The 20,560-nt window shown below is 39.7% G+C and overlaps 1 protein-coding gene across 1 annotated transcript; it reads right to left on the reverse strand.

Moving 5' to 3' along the window:
* Positions 1-3,970: 3,970 nt before the first annotated feature.
* On the reverse strand, positions 3,971-6,151 carry opn7d (opsin 7, group member d). Its single transcript, XM_041946558.1, has 5 exons — positions 6,061-6,151; positions 5,774-5,936; positions 5,206-5,333; positions 4,751-5,085; positions 3,971-4,453 (listed from the first exon to the last, which is right to left on the reverse strand). The coding sequence occupies exons 1-5, from the start codon at positions 6,149-6,151 to the stop codon at positions 3,971-3,973; spliced, it is 1,200 nt and encodes a 399-aa protein (XP_041802492.1).
* Positions 6,152-20,560: the final 14,409 nt, after the last annotated feature.

A 20,560-nucleotide genomic window follows, 5' to 3' on the forward strand; every position in this document is an offset into this window, starting at 1 on the left:
TTGAGAAGCTGAAACTGGAGCTAATTTAATATTTAAATATATTTTCTGTCAACTGACTGATTAATAAATTGTCTTATCATTTCTAATCATTAGAACGCCAATACACATGCAGTATACCAAACCACTAGTGTGGCAGTGGTTAAAGGTATTAGTTCTTCTTTTGTTGGATTATTTACATCAGTGCACTAATCATAATAACCAGCTACATTTTGATTAATACAGGAGGGTCTAAGTCTGATGTCAAGATGAACCTGTGACACACGACTGTGGACTTCTCAGCCAAAAGGTAGGATGAAGGAAACTAAACACAGCGAAGATCCCTTAATCCTTTTTTCTTTCTTTCAAACACATTTAACATATTTAAGAACAAATATTGCCCTCGAGTCACCACAGAGGCAGCAATGTCAGGCCAAGAATTAAACATGCCAAAATAAGTTTGTGTTTTGCGTTAACTGTGTGCCTGGGGTAGTGCTGCTGCACAGGAACAGCTGGTATGACAAGTCATGGTCTGGATTCCAACAGAAAGAGACAGAGTTTGAGGGAAACTGAGGAGAGTCAAAATGGGACCTTTAAGAGGATGAGTAATCAGATGAGTATAAAGATGTGCAATACAATGTTTTGGGTCTTAACTCCTAATTGAAGCTCTTTTTTTACAGCTTTTGGATGCTGTCCTGGGTTGATTCTCACTCCATCTGTAATGGTAAAACAATGTATTGGGTAATCTTTATAATCGTGTTAACTGTTAAGTTTCCATGTGTCTCTGGAAAAGAAGCTTAGGCAGTCTAAAATCAACAATCTTGCACGTGACAGTTGCAGTAATCCAAAACTGGGCGAGGTAAACTATTATTTTTTATTTAGTTTATGGCTTTGAAAAATATCCAACTACTGTGTGTGTGTGCCCATGTAGCATTAATCTTCCAGTTTTTCTAAATATAATGTGCCATATCAGTTCTTTTTCTTTTAATTCCTCCTCTGGCTACATCTCAGTGCTCGCCTGTATTGGTTGCAAGTGAAAAGCTTATCCTCCAGACTTCTTCTTTTTTTTTTTTTTTTAACACTGAGGGAAAATAAATTACTTTGCATCTAAGTCGAAACTTCATGCATATTAGCTTGGGCTCCCTGCTGGCATGGTGGTTTTCATTTTATTCTGCTTCAATTCAGCTCTGATAGAAGTAGATCACTTCAGCAGATACACTACATTGATACACTCATCTTTGTTTTGCATTCCTAAGATTTGAACCCCAGTGTTCTTTCTTATATGTGCTTTTGGATGCACATGTATATTATCTTCAAAGGGTTGGAAACCCCCCAGCTGTAGCCTCGCTGTCATCATGATTTTGGTCAGTGTGCTCAAAACTACTCCTCTGCAAAAGGCTGCCTCAGTGGCAAACAAAGATACGACAAAGCTGCAATAAATTGGGGTATTGCAGTCCATTAAATGTAGTAGCTGTTCAGCTCCCTTAGAGAGTGCTTTCCCACATTAAACTTGTCCAGTCTTTTTAAATATCTCATGAATTGTTAAGATGATTTTTCTTTTAGTGAATGATACTGTTGTACCTCCCAGCAAACTGATTTGTCAGTTTATGCAGAGAAATAATTAAATGGATCTCCAGATTGTTTTTTTTTTTAATTAAGACAATTTTTGCAGCCATCTAAGCTAATTACTCAAAGTGAAGTAACATAAGTATTAGTATTAGTAAAAGCAGTACAAGCAGCCTTGTCTTTCTTTTTCAGTTGCAGTGTCTTGTTAAACACTAATGCTTTTGTCTAAGGGGAGATTTGTTTCAGCCTTTGGAAGTGTTGAACACCAACCCAAGAATTTTAAACAGAGACCACAGCGATATGCTGCTAATAAATGCCAGTTCACTCCTTTATGGAAAATTAGATTGCCAGTGAATTTGAACCCGATGTGCTCTTAAGTTAATGAATAATGTTAATATTTCCAAAGCAACGCTTTTGCACTGTTGATTAGAAAAAAATAACAACCAAGTCACATAGGTGTATTTTCTTCATTTTTTTAACAGAAAAATTGTTGAAAATAAAAAATCCGTCAAAGGTCATTCATTCAGATTCTTTCTGAAAAGATTAAATGAAAGAATTTTCAACAATTGGAGCTGTGATTTTCTGGGACACGATGCACGTTCCTGCTTGTCCAGAAAAATCAGACCACAACGATCATTCTGTGTTTTTATTTTTAATTTTGTAAATAAAGCTGCACAAGAATTGGCTTTGATAATGAATATCAACACATACAGTATGCTTTTCTTTATATGCATACATGAAGCCACACAACACAGTACCACATTAAAAAGGGAAAGCAGAATTAAATGTAGCAAAGGGCCATTTGTGTTCTTGTGTTTTTGGGGTAAACACACTGGCAGTCAGTCTTTTGATACATATGTGTAGGATGAGACGATGTTGTTATCATCACTGATTAAAAGCCAAAAAGGAAATAATTATAATTGTTTTCACAATAAATGTTCATAAATGAAGATAAGAAAATAAGCACTAGAAGACAAACATAAGAGCTTCTATATGTGTGAATCTATTCAAAAAATATTTAAAAGATCAATTAGGAAAATCATTATCTGTGACCAAGGTGCTTCAAATATTTTCACCGCAATAGGCTACATTGAAAATTACATTTCCACTGTTTTTCACTTGGACGCTTCAATGAATATATAAATATAATAAATGTGTATAAAAATGTATTTAACTTGTTTCTTAAACTTTGAAAATGGTCTTAAATTACAGGTGTGACTCATGTTAGTGAGTACTGTGTTTTCTTTACAGAGCAGATCCCCTGTAGTATTAATGTAACCTAATCAAGCTGAAATCAAAATTGGAACTGAGGTGGTCTGGAGAGGAGAGGGGTCCACCAGAGTTAAGGAATCCTCTAACAGAAAGACACTTGGCGTGATTTTCACAAAAAAAGTTTTGTTAAAATGAATGTCTAAACAAGAGGTGAGATTCACCTCTAGTCCTATTGTTCTAGTCCTATTGTCAGTGTTCAAATAAGACTTGTATCCTCCCAGAAACTGTCTTAAGGTCTACAGTGTGCAAACTGAGTTTCGCTAGTTTATCAAACAGTCTACAGTAGGAAAATGACTTGCAGGCAAAATGGCAGAGTATAGCCTCATCAAGTATGAGGCTAAATGTCTTTTTAGTATCAGATACTCACACCTCCCTGTAGGCTTGAAGCGGCTGCTAAAACTTGGTTGTTTGATTCCCTACGGAAAACAGGAGCTGTCAGTTTGAGTTTATGTCTCTGTTACTATAGATTTCAATGGTGACAAGGAGGAAATGTCGGCAGAAACATTCAAGTCTACAGGGGGTGAATACTTGATCATTTTGGGTTGAGTAACATCTTCACCTCCAGGGAGTCAGCATTCATACAATGGTCATATATGTCCTTTGATTATACATTAGCCTGTTAGTCTTGCTATCATAGGAAGGACCATAAACAATTTGTTCATGTCCTTTAAAGTCCTTTACAATAATTCTATATATCTGTATATATCTCTTTATAATAAACAGTTTATCCTCACATTACATGTTCCTGCTGCAAAAGATGATGAGCTGCTTTAAATGTCACACATTTGCCTAATTAACCTTGAAGCCAGCTGAGGTTTTCCTGTCTCATTTTCTGCTCCCTCAGAATCCAGATAGGTTACTGCAAATTAAAATGGAACAGGAAACAAGCTGATACGATAGAAGGCATCAAGACATCGCAAGTATACATTTCTGTGGCAAATCTCAAATGAAGCAAGCACTGTGTGAATTTTTCTTTTGAAAATTTTCAGAATGAAAGGGGCCACTTATGAATGACTTTCTGTGGTGTTGTCATACCATAAAGTCTTGGTCAACCACACTGCAGGTCCTTTGTTGTTTTGCTGTCCATGCTCAGTAATCTGTCTTTTTGAGCACCTGTCCTGTCTTGTTTGGCTCACAAAATGAGGAGGTTGTATTACTAGAGTAATTCAGCCTGTGGTTTGGCTGGGAGCCGGCTGACTGTCACCTCTCTGTAGGTGGATCCAGTCAGGATGCAGGCCGTCCTTTGGGGAGTGGTCACGTGACACAGCTCTGCATTCTCAGTGCAGTGCAGACACGCCCCATAGCTCTCCTGCTGTCCGTTTGAGAACCGCGTGGAGATGCTCACGTCCTTGTTGCGCTGCGAGGTGGATCCGAAGCGTTCTTTCGGATCTGACTGTGGACTTCCCCTGTAGAACCTCTGTCGTAACACTGACGTGTCTCTGTAGAGACACTCACGAAAGTTTGGCTTACACAGCAGGTAGACCATAGGGTTGTAGATGGTGGATGACTTGGCAAGCACAGCAGCAAGGGCGAATGCATCAGGAGGAACCTGGGTGGCGTCTCCGAAAGCAGCCCACATGGCCACAACAGCATACGGGCTCCAGGCACCCAGGAAGCCTATACATACAGCTACTGACAGCTGTGGAGAACAAATATTCACACATACACATGCAGCCACTCATACGTGGATACACACATCACAAAAGATGGCATGCACAAGATTAGTGTCATATCAATGGCAAAGTATCAAACCCAAATCATGTCACTACACACATACAGATAGCAACATACGCCTGAGAAGATTCTACAAAGCTAAAGATATCAGCAGAGCATTTTTATAACCTTTGAATAATTTACTTTCTCATATTCTTTTCAAATTCTGTCAACTGCAAATCCTGAAGTCAGTTATGCTGAAGCAACACTCAGATCCTCTGACCTTGACAATTAGAGCGTGCGCATTGGTGGTCTTGGTCTGTGGTGACACATGCTGCTGGACGGCCTGACGTGACCCCCGCACAGTCAGCAAAATGAAAGTGTAGGAGAGGAAGATGATGGTGCAGGGCAGTGCATAGCAAAAGACAAAAAGGCAGATGATGTAAGACAAAGCTGAAAGCTCGTGGTTGGGTGCATGCCAGTCAATGCAGCAGGCTGTGCCGTAAGGTTCAGGACTGTAATGTCCCCACTGAGCCAACGGCCCGACAGCAAACACAGATGCATAACACCACACTCCAACCACCAAGAGGCGGGCGTGTGACGAGGAGAACTTGTTACCTGTTCAGAAAGGAGACAGAAAAAGATGCTTTGTAATTATTGTGGTCATTGTTTCCCCCGAACATCAGGCTGCTCTGCTTTGTGATGAAATCATGCTCTACATAGTTTTTATGCCCTCACCATAGTTAGGGAAGCAGACCTTAAGGCAGCATACTAAGGAGAGGGCTGTGAGGTTGGTCAAGCTGCATAGACCAAACAGCACTCCACACATAGCATAGAGCTGACAGGTGGTTTCTCCAAACAGCCACCTGTATACACAGACCAGGAGAAAATGGAAATGTGGTCAGACTGGGGCTGCAACTAATTATAATTGTCATTATCAATTATTCTGCTGATTATTGTCTTGACTCATTGTTTGGTTAATGTCAGGAAATAGTGAAAAATGCCTGTCACATTTCCCTAAAGCTCAAGATGACCTCTTCAGATTGCTTGTTTTGTCCGACCAGCAGTCCAAAACCCAAAGATATTCAGTTTGTAATGACAAAAATCAGAAACGCAGAAAATTCTCAGATCTGGAACCAGGGAATGGCTTTTTTGATTAAAAAGATGACTAAAACTTTTATTAATTATCAAGATGGTTGCCAGCAGTTGCTGTTAACAGTCAATTGATTTTTCACACAAAATTTAATTTGATGTTTCTCAAGATGGGTGAAAGAGAATAGAAAGATGAGGGGAATATGAGATAAACCTGTGTGAAAAAGATGATGGTATTGCCAATGGGAATAAAGACAGCGTCATCCCAAGGTCACTGATAGCGAGATTGATGATGAAGAACTCTGCTGGCTTCAAGGTCGACCGCTTGTGATATGCAACAAGTAGCAAAATGCAGTTGCCCATGAGGGACAGTAAACCTGTGAGGAAAAAGAAAAGAGATTGAGCCGAGCTAGAGATTGTGCAGCTGTGGGGATTTGTCAAGGATGCATGAAGTCAGCGAACGATCAGCACAACAGAGATATGCTTGATGTGTGGACTTACAGAATGCGCTGTAGAGTGAACCCATGAGGATGTCGTGCTCCTTGGGGATGGTGGAGGCAAACACAGCAGATGTGTCTGAAGCATTTCCCATCTAAAATGTTGTTAACATTAGCACACACACAAGTTAATTGTGAATAATGCAATAATTCAAGAATTTACTCAAACTCGGCACTCCACTGATGTTCTTCTAGGCTTCGCTGAACACACTTAAAAGGGAGCAAATGTCTTGTTGAAAGAGTGTCCAATAACCGCAGTAAAAGCCATTTCCTCACTGCTGGGTTTCAGTATTTGAAATCATATAAACATTTCTGCAGTTTTGTTTCTAATGCATCAAAAATGCTATCTATTGCCTGTAGTGCAAGCTGTACTTTCTTATTGTCTTTGTTGCACAATCCTTCCAGCCTGCAGGACCAGATGTAGAAATGGATAAAAAAAAAGCTTTTTTTTTCATAAAAAATAATCCTGTGCAAAAGACAAGGACAATTTGTATTGAATAGAAATATACAAAGCAGGATTGACAGATGGAAAGAATTAGAAGGATTGTGCCTTTCAGGATTTACGGCAGGCGCACGAGATGAGAGATTGAGAGCTAGAGAACAAAACAGTCATGATTAAGATAACATGAGCTCAAATTTGCCAGAAAAAAGAATTCAATTGCAGTGTTGTCCCCAGCCGACACATGTTTACACATGATGCAATCATGCACACAGGCAAAGGCAAATCACATGAAGTGATAGAATAGTTAAATAATGAGCAGCGGTAAGGGGGTGTTCATCCTGCCACAGCAGATGCTCAGAGCTAATAAATCAACCTAATAGATTGTTAGAAGGATCTTAATACTGGCTTCTCAGCATCAGTCGAAGCACGTCAGAGGCACTCATGCTCTTTGTCATGAGCCAGACACTTAATCTAGGCAATCAGTATCTTCTGGCCCACATACAATGTATCTGCAAACAAGATGATGATTGCTATTCAGTGCGTCACTTTGCTTGATAGAAGAATGAAAAATGAAATGGAAATCGGGGAGGAAAGCACCGTGCAGGAGACGATTCTGGAGCAATACTTGGAGTGCTATCAGAGATGATACAGAGGCAGCATTGACTCTCAAGGACTTAGGCAATCACACAGGATAAAGAATGGGAATTCATTACTATGCAAGTCAGCACGCCAGTCAATGACGAAATGTCCAGTCAGTCTGAGTGGGGGAGACTCGTCGGAGTAAGTAGTTATGGCCAGTTTTATTAGCACTCAAATCCAAGAACTCCATCGTAATGTCAGCACAGTAAAGGACTCCATTCTCAATAAAACATATTTGCTAACAGATGGATTTGCTAGAGCTCAACGGAGGGCTGAATTTATCAGCAATGTTGGCAGAAGGAGAAGGAGAAGCTAGATTGCTATGGTTTGCAGACTATATATACAGTATGTATGCCCATAATGTATACCATATACTATACTCACCTTGCTAAAAGTAAGCAAGGTGTGTAAAGTAAGCCTAATACAACAGTTCTGGAATATACCCTTCCATCATGAAGGCTGTATTTTCCATTTTTATTGAAACTGTTATAGAGAGATATGGAATTGTATGGCATCATACCGACAGGTGTTCCTATTGTTTTGTTAACCCCATTCACAGCATAACAATGTATGTACAATGCATTACAACTCAACAGCACCACAAACTGCAGCCTCCCCAAATGATCGTACAGTTTATTCAGCAGCTCTCTAAAACAGTTTCAGCAAAAACTAAAAATAACTAGACTGCACTGCAGGGTAGTTTTAGCTAGGTGTATCTGATAAACTGGCAACTGAGTGCATAGCCATAGCATATTTTGTATTCTTCAATGTCAGTAGTGATTGATTGGACTCAACAACAAAGCGAGTACCTTCCTCTCTCAGATTTTATGAAATCAGATATGATCAGTCCTGTTTTTTTTCTGCCACAACAACAACATAACTAAACGATGCAAAAGACAGTTTCATAAGACTTTTTGTGGGTGCATGTTTCCTGGGTGATAACTGTACAGGTAGGCTTGAGAGAAAAATCTCTGCACACTCAGATCTGAGCAAAACATGCTTTATCTCATGCAAGCTCTTGGATAGAAACTGTCACGTCTGGAGGATTTAAGCTTGCATTACTCACAACAACTTTTGCACAGATCTGAGTGTGTGGTTGCTTCTCTCTCAAGTGTGCTGGCCTTTAAGCTCCAGCACCTCCACCAAGCCTGAGTGAGCAGTGTTTCCCTTGACTTTCTTTTTAACAAATCCCCTACTGTATAATTTAGAGAGCAGTGTTGCTTTTTCAGGCAGCATTGAGTTAAATCTGTATCGTTAAATTTGACACATGAATGCCTTAAAGTGCATCTCATTAACGGTAACAAGCACGTTTATGTGACATTACTATCAAATATATCTCTGAAGCTAAACTCTATATCTGAACATGTTTATGTAACCAGAGGAACAAAACCAAGACAACCCTTAGTCACATGAGTGTGACAGCAAGAGGGGGGAGGTAGACAGAAAGAGCTGGGGAGAGCTTAACCAGCTGAACTGTGCCTTTGGTCCGCTGTGACAGATTGAGTATTTTGAGACTGGCTGAGCTGTGACACTACTGTTATCATGTCTCTGAGCCAGGCTGAATAACTCTTCTGTTCAGCTGTGATTAATTGGACGCCTTTGAGACAGGGACAGGGACATTGACCTCCAGATGATGATGTAGGGGCTAAACCATATATTGCCATCTGACCATTATCCCCTGTTTTTGATTCACATTTGCACCTCAACCACTCTAGTGCCCTCCCCTATTTGTCCAAGATTGCTGTCTCTGTACAGACATTTTGACTATGAAAGATTGAATTTATCTGTCTGCGATTTACTGCTGCTGTCAGCGTGAGAAATAATCTCTAAGTTTGTGACAAGCTTCACTGCTGCATGTCATGAAAATTGTGTTAAATTCATGTGTGTGCATGTCAATGTAAAGTATCACTTTGTATCCTGTACGCTTGAGCTAATTAACCTGCCCTGTTCCTTGTGCATATGCACTGTTTTCATTGTGCATATGCATGGAAAACTGGCAAACTACTAATTTTACTGTATGTGAAACATCATGTTGCTATTACCATTGCTATTACCTATTACCATCAATATTGTTTGATTATTTTACTTAGCTCTGTGTTTGTTTGTAACATGCAGCATTTTTGGCCATCCTCTAAAATATTCTCAGTGTAGAGCACAGTTACATACAAATGTCCACATTAGGGCTGCAGCTAACTTTTGTTTTCATTTAATCTGCCTCTTATTTTTTCTATTAATTGATTACTCATTTAGTCTCTAAAATGTCACAAAATAAAAAAAAGCTCTCATTCCAATTTCCCAGAACCCAAAGTAACATCATCAGACTTCTTGTTTTGTCCAACCGAAAGTCCAAAACCTTTCATTTCATTTACTGTCATAATGACAAAGAAAACCAGGAACTCTTTATTTTTAGATGAAACAAGAAAACATGTGGCATTTTTGCTCCAAAATGAAACAGTTAACAAGATAGTTTATTTATTTTCTTTTGATAGACTATTCCTTGCAGCTGTAGTCCACTTTTTTGTGTGCAAAATATTTCCACTATTAGTATTTTATTAAGCTGATGATTCACTGCACTGTGCAGTATTTAAATACAAACCTTCATTTCAACACATATGACACACAGTGTGCTGTACGGCACATCCCCTGAGGGCTTTGTGAGACCTTTTGTGAGATTGAAGTGGACTGTATTCACCCTCACTGTGTGTTAACTGCCTCCTCATCTGTGAGTGACTGACAGTGACAAGTGAATGCCATCACAGTACAATATTTACACTGTGTTTTAGCGGCATGACAGAGAGTGGTTGGAGGCAGCTCTTTCAGACATTGCAGGGCACGCTGTGACATATCTTATGTAATGACTGTGGTGAAAGATCACACAGTACAATGTGCACCTAACATAATGTGTTTAGGAAGCATTGCAGTACAGTAATCTTACCATGAATCAGTTGTTACCTGATGAATGTGCAGGTGTTTAGGTGTTTATCATACACAAACATCCATCAGTCAGTTTGATCCGGACTGACATACTCAACAATTATGGGATGGATTGCCATATAACATTGTACATATATTGATGGTCCCTGGAGAATAAATGCTAATGACTTTTGGTGATCCCCTGGCTTTTCCTCTAGTGCCACTATCAGGTCAGAGTTTTCATTTAACCAGTAAAACATCCTAACATCTGGTGGATAGATTGGCACACATTTTGGTACAGATGGTGCCCAGACAATGACTCCTAATGACTTTGGGCAGTGAAATACTGAACTATTCTAGCCTACTAAAAGCTCTCTCACACATACTCTATATCTTGCGTAGTGTTTGTTAACATGTGGCTTTGGGATCTGAACAGTCAAAGATTTGTTCACAAATAAACACGTTGATGTAGAGAGGGGGATTAAATACTATTTGCTATTTCTGGTTCTTTTTTTCTCTGTTTGTCTTCTCGTTCTTTTTAGCCAGTGAGATAGCAGCAAGTAAAATGAAGATGAGCAGATAGAGGAGGATTTGATCTTAGGGCAGTGGTGACACAGATTTGGTTTCAGAGAATGGAGACTCTTATCGTCCCACCGGCGCAGAGACAATTTGTCATGAAAGGTCTGAAGCAAACAACACAAACACTGGCCATTTGACATTTCTTTAAGACTAACAGGATTGCTTGTCTAGCAGAGGTACACAATAAACAATCAGAATTCCTTATATAAGATACTATAAAGTGTCTCAGATGTTTATCAGGCTTTTAAACTCTGAATCTGTGAGTTAAATGCCAACAGGAAGGAACATAAAGAATGCAATATAAATAATTAAGTACAATTCTGCCACCCTGGTGAAGTCATCATCACTCCATCACAACTGCTTCCCCTTCATGACACAAACATATTACATAACCGCAGTCTGACTAGTATGTGAAAGTAAACATTTCTCAGCTATGGGTTAATGTCTTGCCTGAGACAGCTGGTTTAATTTGTTATTTGCCTTTGACTCTGATCCTCAGCTGAAGGTCATTCACTTTGTTATATCATGCTGTAGCCAACAGGAAGACATCATACTGTGGCATCATAATCGGTCATTGTCAACACATATCGATTCTCTGTTGTGAGGCTAGAGTGAGAACTCACAAACAAATGAATTGTCACTCGCACAAGTCTGTGCAGTAAACAAGAATGGGCAGTTCATGCATGCAGGCACACACGTTGAGAAAAATAACGTGTGGCAAGCAGCCTGAGCTCAAGACGACAGGCTGTCTCGAAAATGGTCAATTTAATGACAGCTACGACTTTGATAAAGAAAAGCGGTTGTTTTTTTAACGCCGGGGTTGATCGGTGATCTCATCAATAATCCTGCCGGAGATCCCACAAATTGGCTGTGATGCCTGTGCCTTCATATCAGCAGCATTACAGCCAGCACAATCCGTTTTCACTTCCTTGAGATAGTATTGGAAACTTAACTAAATGTCCTTCAGTAAATGCCCTTTTAACGCAACCAGATGTTATCATTTTAGAGGGAGAGTTGTGAGATAACAGCCACTCTTAGTCAGAATAAACCACCAGACCCACTGCACAGAAAAGAAAGAAATAACAGAAGAAATATTTTTCAGCTTCTGTATCTCAGTATTAATTGATTAATTGCTTGCATACATTGAGAACATCATCAGCAAAATTTGGAAGATCAAGCAAGTGCATCATCATCAATGATACTGCTTTTTGTTATTGTCCAATCTCTTTATATTGCACTGGAAACAGAAACACCAACGCTGTGCTGCTTACCTTCCAGGGAGGAATGGCTTGTCCTCAGTTAAACTCATGGAGGCCAGGTGGAGAGCAGGACACAGAGGAGAGGAGCTTGGCCAGCCACCGACAGGGAGATAGACAAGAGGGACAGACAGACAAACGGAGACAGAGACAGACAGAGAGAGAGAGGAGTCGACCTGGATCTGTTTCAGGCTCACACTGAAGAGTCCGGTTAAGGTATTCGCCTCCTCTTCAATGACAGACACTTCCAGCCAGGTGGACACACACTCACTCTCTCATACAGCATATGCACTCATCATCATTGTGGAGATGCATTGAGCCCCACTGATGTAGAACGAAAAGCCCACAGTGACGGCAGGTCAGCCTGAGAGGGGGAGAGAGAGAGGGAGAGAGAGAGGGGGAGGGAGAGAGGGAGAAGGGGAGAGAGAGAGAGAGAGATCAACATAATACTGACAAGCTCTGGGTGTCTGATGAGTCAAACTACCACTCCCCACCCCATTTCCTCTATGAGTCCTAACGCGCTACTTTACCGCTATACTTATCCCAGACACTTTGATTTGTTTCTACACTGGAGATTATTCACCTTCTTCTTCTACACACATTAATCATGTATTTGAATAGTGCATCTAAGGTGGCTTTTCCCACGTCACTCTCCACACTTTACTCACACACAGCTGCTCATTTCTGCACCTATGAGCAACAGTATGTGTGTGTGTGTGTGTGTGAAGTCTGTGTGCACACTGTGAACCTGTAGGAGAGAAAGCAGGCTGTTTACTATAAATTCATATGGGTGAATGCATCAGTGTCAAGGTGAATTTTGATCCTAATTAACATTTGAATGAAGAGAATATTAATATTGCAGGATGTGTCTGTGAAATGGTAATTTAAGCTAAAAGCCAGAGTGAAAAGAATTATGATGGAATTCCCCCTTTTGTAGGATATTGAAGAGCTTTTGATCATCTTTTATAAGGTTGTTATAAAATGTTAAAAAAAGAAAAGTCACTACTGGTAATAAATGACTACTTTAGTGTCCATTGACAATTACTAAATGTTTGGTGCATAATGTGCGACTGGAATGAGATTTCTTAGGTGATTGTACTTATTTCAAGGGTGCAAAATGAATGTGATAACCACTTATTAAAACAAAGTGTCATCCTTGGTCACACAGTAAATTCAGTCCTGTTAGGGAGCATTTGAACTGCACCTGAAGCGCTGTGTCACCCTACTTTATCACATCCACCCATGCAGTTTGCTCGGAGCAACACTGCTCCCAGGCTGACAGTCATGGAAAGCTGCTTAAGGGAGCGTGGGCTCACTCGCTGAGCTGTGCCGAGGCTGCAGGGCTGTCAGAAAGCCGTAAAGAGCAGCGCTGTCATATTAATAGTTCTGCGCAGGGTCCTGGTCCTTCTCAGGCTGCTCGCTCTGTCACGTTTAGATGAACTTAGTGTGACAGCCAGTGGTCTGCTGTAGTCTAAAGTCCCTTCATGACTTATTGAAGATGACAGTGGGCAGGAAATGATCAGAACGAGTGGGAATTATGAGAGACCATGTTCAACATGAATGCAGTCACTTTCCATCAGATCATAATGATATATCAATGTCGGCCTGTCCACCAGATTGGTCCAGACTGAAATATCTTAACAGCTGTTTGATGGATTGCCACAAAATTTGGTACAGATATTCATGTCCTCCAGAGGATGAATCCTAATGACTTTGGTGGTCCCTGGACTTTCCCTCCAATACCACCAGCAAGTCAGTTTCCACCAACCTGTGAAATAGGGCTCGGCGGCCTAAATGTTGCTGCTATGTACTCTTTTCTGCATGCCATGTATAGCTTTCCACTCTTTTGTTAACATTGCGGCTACGTCTGATATTTGTTGATATCAACACAAAACCAGTCATCATTATGAATGAATCCTCCTCCTCCTGCACGCTCTACCCAGGCGCCACCACTTGCCTAAACAAACTGAGTATTTTCAGTAAGTAAGAATGCGACTGACATGGACAGATGTGCTACATGTGAAAGGCCAATTTTGTCTGTTTTAGTCCAGACATGATCTTGTGGACATTGTCCAGAGTTCATTTGAGAAAACGGCTTTGGTGTCTCTGCTATATGTCCAGGACGGGAAGGGTGGTGTAGCAATCCAGCTGCCTCGCAAGGTCATGAGACTTGTGCAGCAGGTCTGCTGAGCATGTTTTCACATGACGTGAGAGCGTTAGAGACAGTTCGTAGTGACAATCCACCTCTGTTGCTTCTCTGTTGTTTTCATTTGGAACCTTAAAGCTTCCTTTTTGAACGGGTTAGTTTTGCTATTCTGAGTCTTTTGTTTTTAACTTCACAACAATACAACAATGCGCAAAACATTAACAAGATATTTTAATGAAACACTCACTTGCCAGTGGATGCTTTTAAGTCTGCATCAAAAAATAACATTTAATGTGGTCAAAGCAGGAACATGGTAAAGTAGTTTGCATTTATCTAATGTGAGTGATTTTTACAGTGCGTGTTGTCCACAGTTGTTTTGTAGTGTATGAAAACCTCCTTCAGTTCTTTATATCCGTGCCGCCATCTAAAGGCAGCAGGACAGGTTCATTGATTGATGAAGTCTGCAACCTCTGAATGGAAATAATATGTATGGCTGTCCACTCTGTTTAACTTGATTCAATTACATACAAATGACAGTAGGCTGCTACAGAATGACCACACACACCTCGACACACATGACTATAACTGAACATGACTGTTGTGCCTGTTTATATGGGAGACATCGGATTACTGGAGCTCATGAATCCTGTGTGTTGCAGCCTTATTTCCAACTTGAAAAAGGATTTCAACGGTTCATGTTTAATTCTAGAAATGCATTATGAAGCAAACACTGCTGGATCACTTTTTAAGATATGATGTAACCATTTGCAACATGAAATACAGTTCAATTATGACTTAAATAACATCGGAATGACGCAATCACATAAACTGCTTCACCAAATGTTTTTTTTTTATTATTTATTTCTATCATCTTTGTCAATTAGCTCTGCATCTGCATCAGATTGGTGGTGCTTTGTGGTCACATAGTGCCGCTCTGCACCATCCAGACAACAATACGATTCCCTGGAGAAGCAGATTCGTCATTTGTTGAGCTGTTGCCATCATGCGCCACTCTGATTTTAGAGCGATGAGACCAGGAATGCGATGAGAGCGTATTTATTAATCACCTCACTTTCCTGTCTGTATTCACCTTCTCTCAGCCTTATATACTTTGCAGAAGGGCTGTGTGAAGACTCATACATGAACCAAAATAGCAGGTGTGCTTGAGATGGCCACATTTTGTGCTGTCTAGAGCCACATTCCACATTTAGCACCATTCATTGTGCTTGTGCGATAAGATATGGCGCATACTCTTTTGGATCATGAGGCAAGCGGCAAACTCCGGGAAAGAAAAATGAATCAAATGCATAAGTGCAGTTCCATATGAATCATTATATTACTCACTGTTTTGAAGTATATTAAAGCTTAAAGTTCTGCATAATTAGGGGCTTGGCCGCTTTGAGTGACAGCTATCTGAAAAAATGTGGGTCGATGCATCCTTAGTAGACATGGCCCTGAACCTGATTTTATGCTGAAAATTGTAAAACTGTAAATTACTTTTACATTACTTTTACCTTAAACACAGTCAGCTATTTATGACACATATTCTGACTGGATAGTGATCTCAAATTGTCATCCAGCCTCCTATGAGGTCCAGTGGCACTGGACTGAGAGCAGAGGCCATCCCTCAACCTTTTGAGAGGCTGGATTACAAACCTTTGGGCTGTAGTATTAATCCGATGAGCCACTGCAATGTGACTAATTGGCGCTGCTGGAAATTCTGGTCTGACTCTTGCCAGTGAATAATTTGAATGTGAATGTAGGATAATGAGCGCCTTTTACAGATGATCCCATTTTTTTCTGTTTTTTTAAGTAGCAACTGTCACTCTAATTAGTGAATAGTACATTCTGCCCAAAGACGAGAAGGAAAAAGAAAATGAGGAGAGCACATTTGAGGCGTTGGTGAAATCAAATTTAGTCCATTTCATATTGGAAATCCTCAGCTTGGATCCATTACATCATCAGCTATTTCAGCTATTTTTTTCAAACATAACTGTTAAAATAGTACATTTAGAGAACCACTTTTCCTTTCTTACAAGTCACGACATTGCGTATAAAGAAATAGGAACTTTCATACCTATTCATAGTCATTTTGCACCCTATTGCAATATTAACTATGTCATTAGCATAAGATGGTGCTCACATTGATTTAGAGTCATGTGTCTGTTGTATTATGAGGGTAAAATGATCATTTTAGAGTCATTCCTGCCTGAGTGGAAAGAGAGAAAGACCACAATGTCCTGGTCACAGCAGCTGGAGTCAGAAGGGGACTTTAAAGGTGCAGTGTCATTCTAAACCTTGTGTAATCGTCACCAGAATAAAACTGGTTTATTGTTACTTATTTTAATTGAAGTGACTGAACAACACAGATGAATGTAAACTTATGCCATAGCTATCTATTAAGTAAGTTAAAAAATTGATTTTATTCAGATCTTGTAACCTGAAAGGATTGTAGACTTCTGGTTTAACCCTTAAAAGTGGTTTTCTTGTTGCTGGTGGAGGCATCAAATGTTTCTCTCTGACACAACATGATATAAAGCAAAATGAGAGGTGTGCATAGACAAACAATCTAATAAGAACATGGATGATTGTATAATATACAATCATCCATGTTATGTGTTCTCATGGTACATCATTCAGCTTAGCGTGTCCACCCCATGGACCAACTGTTCAGTTCGTCCTCCAGCTGTGAAAATACTTTTCATACCAGTCATTGTCTTTGTTTCTCTGTTTTTGAAAGAGAGTGACTTGGTTTCATGAGTTTCATAGGAGAAAGAACAGAGAGGGACACTTGATTTAGAGCAAATAAATAAAAATTCATTGGTTGCACATACTGTTAATGGATCTGTTAATTCTGCTTTTTAATCACTTTAGGAAGCAGCACAACTAATTAACCTAATGCAAGGTTGCCTGTGTTCTAGGTTGACATCATTACCGGCCTCACAGTTAAAAAAAATTACTCACAAAGCACAGTACTGATGGACAAAGCCAGCATATGAACATCTTTTTAGTATACCAACAGTCTCTGTTGACACAAACCAGGACCTGATCAAGGTTTCAATTACATGAATGTCGTTGTTTTAATGGTTTTGTTTCTTCTAATCTGAAGGGGACTGAAACTGAACTGGACTGAGAACAAAATTGAGGCCGATGAAAGTAGCAAAGGTTGAGTCACGCAATTTGGCCCAGTATGGTTGCAGAGAGAGCTGCAAGTAATGGCTTTGGCTTTTGGCTTTCTAGCTGTGGGTTCGGAAAGAAGATTGATGCCACTCTCGTGTCTGTATATTAGATGATGGAGAGAGACCCAGAGTCGATTTTCTCAGCTCAGCATCAAAACCCTACTTATTTACCAACCAAGGCTACTATAGATCAGTAATTAACAAATTATATCTTGTTTAATTCATACATAAACAAACATGTAAAAACGACTAGTTGTATTTTGACTGGAAGCTAGGTGCTTTGGACAGAACCAGGCTTTTGCCCCTGCCTTTGGTCATTTTGCTGGGCTTAGCCAAGCAACTCCTCATTCTATCTTCATGTTTAGTGTGCAGGCATGAGAGAGGTACTGATCTTCTTATCACATCAAAAAGCCTGTATGTATACATCTTAAACTGTAAACCTATTCCTTTAAGTTTAAAATGTCTTCTGTTTCGGTCTTGCATACCATTTTAGACCCGATTTTGATACACTAGCTGCTAAACATTGCCCGGTGAAGCTAAAACCTAGGCTGCTTTACGTGAAAGAGCTTTATAAGTTTTTATAATGAACCCCAAAACATTTGCAACATTAAAAGTAACATGGTAAGCAATCATTAGCTTGGAATTCTACTTTTTATGTTGCAATAACTAAAATAATGTTAGTTACTATTATGTGAGTAATACTGATAGAAAAAATAAGAACTTTGATTCATGGTGGGTTTAAAATATAAAAGGCTGTGAGAGCAAACAGGTGCTTGTTTGTAATCAGTATATCTGCATGCCACAATTGTACTGTTCATGCTCCTGACACCCATCTGATGTACATAAGATAAAAAGTTCTTAGACTTTTGTACGCGCTCTAATAGACAGAAATTATGGAAGATCATTTGCTCCATAGGCATGAATTAATTTCCCTTCTGCTATCTTTGTTTGTCTTAATAATCTACCCACCAATTTGCCGACTGAGCCAAATTGTAGTCTAGCAATTTGGCAAGAATCCACCTTTTGTGAGTGTTGCAGCCAAGATATACAGAAATGTTTAGATAAGGAGTCAATATTTCGTCTTCTTGACTCAACAAAATCAGGGAAATGGGTGCAGTATTTCCACTAGAGTATCCCTACACCTGCTATAATTTATCAATCATTTAAAACATTCATGATGCTAAATTTCACAGTGTTTTATAAATGTGGGTTTTCAATACCTTGTTCAGTATAGAGGACAAAAGCCCCAGTACAGCTTTACACATTACTGCTTCTTCAAAAATGTCAAATCCTGGAGCTTATTACTAGGAAGCTCAGCCCTTGATTTAAGGGGACCCTCTCCTCTCCTCTCATGTGTGAGCCAACTATAATCAACACTGTCCGTTCTCTGACCATCAAGACAAAAACTCGTCTTTCACCTCACGCTTCTCCAGAGGACGTTATATAGGATGATTCACATTTTAGACGACAGCAGCCTTCTGCTTACTCAAATATCCTTTGTCCTCTGTCTTCGTGCCAGCTTTGCCTTTTACGATGTGTGTGCATGCCTTGACCAGTGGCAGTCTGCGAGCTGTGCAGGGAGCATAACTCAGAATCGGATCCATGAGTGAGCAGTGAAGAGGCTTTGAGTCAGAGGAGACAAATTCACCAGAGCCCGCGACTGCCCTTTCTGTCCCAGTGTCTACTCGGAAACAAACAAGATGAATGTGTTGTTGTTTGGCCTTGTGAGAGGTGTGAACTTTCAGGAGTCATGGGAGGAATGCAGAAAATAGATAAGAAAATCCAAGTAATGACAGAGATGTAACAGAGACCTGAAGTGATGTGGAACTAATGTGGTGTAGCAGAGCGAGAGTAGTATATTATTTGGTGTAAGAGTTTATAGACGGTATTCTGGTATACATTTTTTTTTTATCTTTCATGGCAACTATTGTTATCTTTACACTTTAAGTAATGAAAGAGTGGTAGTTTGTTGGATATAAGTGAACAGTCGCTTTTGGAAGCAGTGGAATATCTCTGTCTTCCTCTCACTTTCCGTGTGTGTGCGCGCGTGTGTGTGTGTGTGTGTGTGTGAGTGCGCATATGAACATGCATCATTACTGAGCTTTATATTTGTGTCTCGAAATTGCTTCATCACTCAGCTCTTCCAACATAAATTTGGTGTCTATCTTTTCTGTCTGCCCTCCATTCCTCCCTGGCATTTCCATAGTTATTATTCACCACATGTCTCAGGCTAAAACGCTTTCACACAGCAGTGGGCTCATCTCCCACATTGCTGTCATTTTAATGGTTGTTTGTCTGATAGGGGAACAGGAACTAACAGGGGAGGGTTATTAGCAAGGTCACCCATCGCCCTATTGTAACATCCAATGAGAACTGTGCTCAGACAGCTGGCCTATTCCCTCCAGAGAGAAAAAGATGGCTATTGTACCGAAATGCTCCTTGTCTTTCTGTATCACCTTGGTGATAACGCCAATTTGCAATTTTCTTCTGGCAAGTAAGAGCTTTCACAGTGAACTTGATATTTGGAAGGGAGACGAACAGTCAAGTCAAGTCAAGCCTGCCTCCCCAGCAGTCAACAGTATTAATGCTTCTCTATTGCTCTCTTGTGGTTTCTCCACCTCTCTGCATCAACACTTGTGAAGTGAAAGCTGGCTTGTTTCTGAAATGTAGGGTTGGTGTTTATGAAACCCAATTCAAACACCAGAATAGTCTATTTTTTCTATATGTGTATATGTTATATATATATGTTATGTATATGAAACCTCTTGTGTGAAACGTCTTTTAACCAAGAAAGCATAAACAGTAACAGTGACAGTTTATTGGATTGACAGTTCTGAAAAACCTTGAAATTATACTATATAGAGCTCAAAATGGTAACATTTTATGCATTATTACAATTAGAATAGAAACTAATGTTCAAGAAACAAAACAATATAAAAACATATCTTGTATACGCCTAGTCTAGACATAAGAAAAATCAATACAAAAAGTTAAACATGTAAACATTGTTAAATTGTTCATTTGAGAATTTCTTGTAAGCTTTCCAGAAACAGTTACAGTAAAACAGGTGCAGTTTTGCTCTCTTCTTCAAATACTGGGGGTCTAAATAAATGTTCATTACAACAAACAATTCATCTTAGCACCATCATGATTCATGAGTCAGAATTAGCTGCCATTTTCATTTTATACTGTAAGCTGACTACAACCATCTTTATTTCAGTGCAGGTTCAAAACCTTTGTATTTTACAATTCAGATAATAAGATGGGGTTTTAGTGAACCCCCACAACACCTGTAGAATATTTATCCTTTTTTCATTCATTTTTAAAATCTATTGTCCGTATAAACTGAC

The sequence above is a fragment of the Chelmon rostratus genome, chromosome 10, assembly GCF_017976325.1.
Source record: "Chelmon rostratus isolate fCheRos1 chromosome 10, fCheRos1.pri, whole genome shotgun sequence".
Classification (NCBI taxonomy): domain Eukaryota; kingdom Metazoa; phylum Chordata; class Actinopteri; order Chaetodontiformes; family Chaetodontidae; genus Chelmon; species Chelmon rostratus.